Genomic DNA, 4,856 nt, shown 5'->3' with positions numbered 1-4,856 from the left:
CATATAATATATATAAGATATAATATATAAGATATAATATATCTTTACACGAACTATATAAAAACCAGTCTGTGGTCTCTTTATTGCTCTAACACATTTCTATATCCAGCAAGTCAAATCCAATCTCAGCTGTATGTTGCTACAGTCTTCTACTCTCTGTTCCAATGAGAGCTTGTATGTGAACTAGGGAAATACCCAGCCCGCAAAATCTAAGTGATGGATGGTTTCCTGGTGTGGTTTATGGGTTTCAATTCACTATTAGTAATTTGCTCATTTATCCCTCTACAGATGTCATCTCATTTCCTATAATTATCAAGCCTGCACCATTTTGTCATTATTCTATTTCTACATCAATTTCTTGGTCTTGCAGGAGTGGATTAGAATCCAGTTGAATATTGACTTTTCACAGGTGTTTCTAAAGATTTCTATAAGAGAATTACTCTCCATGATCTTTTCTGGAAGGCTTTCTCTCCTCTATATCTACTTAGAGTTGTAGAAAGTAAGTATGAGGATGGGAGATGCGTGTGAGGACTGCCAGGATACTTGGCACCATCTCTCTCAGTGCATGTCAACTAGAAAAAGTTGGATTCTAACTCTGATGGAAAAGATTAAGCTAATGAAAACCTCATTGCATGCACCGGGCACTGTGAAGTTATTACTTGCTGTTTATAGCTGTCTGTTTTGATGCTGGAGAAGTTTATCGTACTTTCCCACCACAACAACTTCTTTTGCTGATATATATGATCGCCAAGACAGTGAGATAGTACTCCTTTCCCTTTTTCCTGAAAAATTATTAGAAATTCCCAGAACTAGAGGTATAAGGCTGGATAGACTGAGGAGAAAAATAACTTTTGCTCCTTTATTCTTACACAATAGCTAAGTTGTTTAGCATGAAAAAGTTCCATTGCTATTTCAAAATTCAGGAAAATCATTAAAGATTATTTCAGTGGTATTTCTATGCAGAAAACAACAAATAGCTTTCAGTAAAGCCAGGTTTCTACTATATTTTCAAAGCACTACTCTCTCTTAGCTCAGTCGTTTAAAAAATAAGCATCATTAATCATTCAGTCACTGTTTCCTTTAGGAAAAGTACAGCATTATTGGATCCCAAGAAACATCAGATGTGCACGCAAAATGCAAAACCATCTTAAAGGCACATCTCGAGATTCACACTACACTCCCTGATCCCCACACAACATCACAATGCCTGGGGCAGATACAACCCTGGGCTTTCCTTGCGGGTTCTCATAAATCCCATCCACATAGCTTCCTATTGGTACAAGGGAGTTCCAAGAAAATGCTGCTGGTGGTGGCTTCCAAGCTGGATGAGGAACTATCTAATTGATTAAAATGCCTTATAGCCAGTTGGGCTGACACAATCAGTTTAGTGAGCATGTGTTTCTCTTTGTATAGTAGAATCACAAAACTATTTTCTTATCGTGTGGTCTCATTCTACCAACAGCTCTAGGTATTTCTTTTAAAAAAAATGAACAAACAAACAAACAAAAAAGAACTAGACAAACAGTAGTGTTGTACAGGCATTAGTTGAAGATTTTCTGTTAGTTTCCACTAATCATTACAGTTTGGAGCATGGCCTTGTAGAAAGTTTAATTTATTTGGCTTCACTTCAGTGATGGGAAGATGTATAAAGGCCATTGCAATTTAAATTTATCCAAATGTATCCCATTTGGACATCTCACTGGAAATGATGAGTGAATTCCAGTACTTTGCAGTTCTGGTCATTCAGGAAATATCCTGTGAATATGTAGTGTTTTGGCACACCCTTTTCACAACTCTGGTCATAAGTCAAGAGTAGGAATGGCAGAAGTGTACATTTTTCAAATTTTATTTAGTCAGTTGAATGGCTTTTAATCTCAGAGCCAGCTCAGACTGGAACAGGTTTAAGTCCGCAGCAAACTGTTTAGATTGAGTTTTTAGCTAAGTTTCGTAGCTCAACTGCTTTGATTTAACCAATTTTATGAAAAAGGGAAAGTCAAAAGTCCATTCCCTTCTCCTTTCTCCCTGACAAAGCACTTGAAGAGAACATCATGCCAGGTAGGTCTAAAATCTGCTCTAACAAAAAGATAAGCATACTGCTTGAGCAAGAGTCTCTATAAAGGTCTGAACAAAGACGGTCAAATACAGCTAAATACCTGAAAAAGTTAGAATCTGAGTCAAGTTCCAGACAAGGATTTGCTCAGAAGCAATGCGCCTCAAGCAGGAACTCACTTGCACATGCAGGTCTTCCTCCACTCACTCGTGTCCCTGGCACCTCTTCTCCACTGTCAAAGACACACCAGCAGCTCTCTTGATCTTGGCTGCACTGCACGGGTGAGAAAGCCCCATCGTCCCCTTCACATTGCGGGATGTAACCTTTGCCAGCTTCTCGTAGATCGGTTTTAGACTTCAGCATATTGCAGAAACTAGGACCTTCAAAGACAGAAATCCATTGCAAGATACACAAGACAACAAGCTGCCCTAAAGACTTTAACAGCAGTGCTCTCAGACTGTTTTACTGGAAGGAGGAATGATGAGTGATCATGAAACCATAAATAACTTGAAACATTATAGAAATGAAGACTTTTACTTTCCCTAGGAAAAAAAACCCACATTTTTTCTAAAGATTAAAGTGCAAGTTATATGAGTTTGCATCTATAAAGTAGTTGAAAAAATACTGATATTTATTTTGCATTTACACCTCTTTTTTTACAAAATTTTTGATAGTATATCATTTAGATGCTGATATTTTAGAATAAGAAAAGTATATCCAATCAATCTTTCAGTAAGATTTTTTAATCAAGGTATTTTTAAATGTAATAAATTTTAAAATAGTCAAAATGTCCCAGTTTTTTACCTTTAAAACTAAGAAAAAAAATCAAAACAACCACCAAACAGCAATATCTATAGCCTTCCACAAACAAAAAAAAGGGAACTAACTATGTAGAACCATCCCCTGACAGTAAGATCCAAAAAGTTCAATCCCAGCTTGGTTCTTACTTACTTTGTTCATCTGAATGTATCAGAGCAAGCTTGTAAACCTGTGTAATGAACCATTACACAATTAATTCCTCAGTGAATGAGCAGTTATTTCCCACTCATCAGGCCTGTTGCACACCTTCATGGACTTTATCATTAGCCCAGATATAAGAAAAAACAATCAGGCTTGCTGGGTGAGGGTAGTCTAACTTACTATTCTCCCCTGAGTAATTACCTACTCTGTTAGACACGTTCCAGATGGTTTGGCTGAAACCTGTAGATTATTCTCTCAAGTTTTCTGTGGGTGATGGTAAGCAGAAAATCTCTAGCTAAAGAACTGAAGACACAAGAGCAGCAGAACTGCAGGCTCCTGGGCTCTCTGTACTACTCAGAAAAGCAGAGCCAGTGAATGGGCTCCCAGAGGGCATCTCAACTCCTACGTGCAGTGATTCTTCAGTTTTTGGATCAGCCATCTCCTCTGAGATTTCAACAGTTCTCTGCCTTTATTCGAAGACAATAAAAGATATTAGAGATCTGACTGCGTTCCACGGAGTGTTTGTTGACCATGTAAAATGGGCTCACTGACTGCACGTGACCCAGTTCTCACAGTTCAGGATTCACTGCCTTAGTAAACTCATCTATGAGCCCAAACAATTTTCCATGGTGGCAAGAAATAGACTTCTTTTCATCTCTTTGTCTAGATTGGTTTAATTCCGGTGTTATCAAAGCAAAGTACAACCATTTTCAGATAGCCTTTCAGTGTTGCTTTGCTTGTATGTGTGACCCAGAGGTGTCCGAAGAGGTGTCACCACCCATGGAGGCATTAAAAAGACATGTGGATGTAGTGTTTAGTGTCATGGTTGGACTCAATGATGTTAAAGGTCTTTTCCAACCTAAACAATTCTAGGATTCTATATCACTGAGGCATTAAACTGTAAGGCTCCTGTGTTTCACGGGCATCATTCTGAAAAGGAAAGTACATATGCTGCAAAGCATGAGGCATTGCCACTAGCATCACAGGCTGTGGATAAAGCGTTACTCACACTCAGGATTGCCATCCAAATCTTTGCTGCCACGCTGAAATACTTCTCCTGACACAGGATCTACACACCAAATGTCTGCGTCAGATCTCTGTAGCACAGCATATTCTCCTGTCTACAAAGAATTAATTACATGTCATTGCAGAGCAATGAATATTAATACAGATACACGGCACAACACATACCCCACAGTTGGTTAAAATATTAATTGTATTTGCATTTGTCCATTAATATAACATGTTGAAAGGAAACGAAAAATATCAAAATAGAGTCCACTTAATTTAACATACAGACCAGGCCCTGAGAGAAGCAGTAGGCAGACTGAAAGCCCATTGAGATGAAGTTCTGGTACAATCTTGGTTTGAAACGTCTGTTCCCTCTCCATCTCAGGGTTCTATCCCACTCACTGCCATGATTTCAGAGCAGTACAGACCCTATTTTACATCCCAAATATCTCACTCTGACATTCTCTTGCAGCTCAGGAAGAAAGAACCCCCAAATGTCAATTAAATTGTGCCTTTTAAGCACAGCTCTGCAAATGGACCAAGCAGAGCCGCGCTGTAGGAGGTCAAGTTAGGCAGGGGCAGAGCTTCCGACCCCAGGTTTCATCTCAGAACTATTTAAATTCTGCCTTACGCAGGTCAATGTCCGCTATTAGTTTTGTCTTCCCCTTTTCTTTCAGATTAAGAGCAATGCACAAGGGACACTTAAGGTGCATAGATGGAAACCATACAAGACTCTGGCAAGGTCTAAGCAAAACCACAGAGGTTTTGTTTCTTCCTCAGTCATGTTAAATCACCTCAAGGCAGCGGGGGATGAATAGATCAGCTGCAGGGGCAT

At 39.0% G+C, this 4,856-nt stretch overlaps 1 protein-coding gene across 1 annotated transcript in view; it reads right to left on the bottom strand.

Annotated features, from left to right (window-relative positions):
- Positions 1-2,229: 2,229 nt before the first annotated feature.
- The window catches only part of LOC104277996 (thyroglobulin-like), a gene marked incomplete at its 3' end in the record, with an annotated part of 23,925 nt that continues 21,298 nt past the window's right edge, over positions 2,230-4,856 (bottom strand). The window contains exons 15-17 of the mRNA XM_009874824.1: positions 4,816-4,844; positions 4,020-4,131; positions 2,230-2,430 (exon numbers count right to left, since the gene is read on the bottom strand). Of these exons, the coding sequence (XP_009873126.1) occupies positions 2,230-2,430; positions 4,020-4,131; positions 4,816-4,844 (342 nt within the window). The remainder of the gene's footprint in view (positions 2,431-4,019; positions 4,132-4,815; positions 4,845-4,856) is intronic.

This window comes from Apaloderma vittatum, unplaced genomic scaffold, assembly GCF_000703405.1.
Source record: "Apaloderma vittatum isolate BGI_N311 unplaced genomic scaffold, ASM70340v1 scaffold20438, whole genome shotgun sequence".
In the NCBI taxonomy this organism is placed as follows: Eukaryota; Metazoa; Chordata; class Aves; order Trogoniformes; family Trogonidae; genus Apaloderma; species Apaloderma vittatum.
Note: the sequence above shows the minus strand (reverse complement) of the source record. Positions and strands in the feature narration are given on the sequence as shown.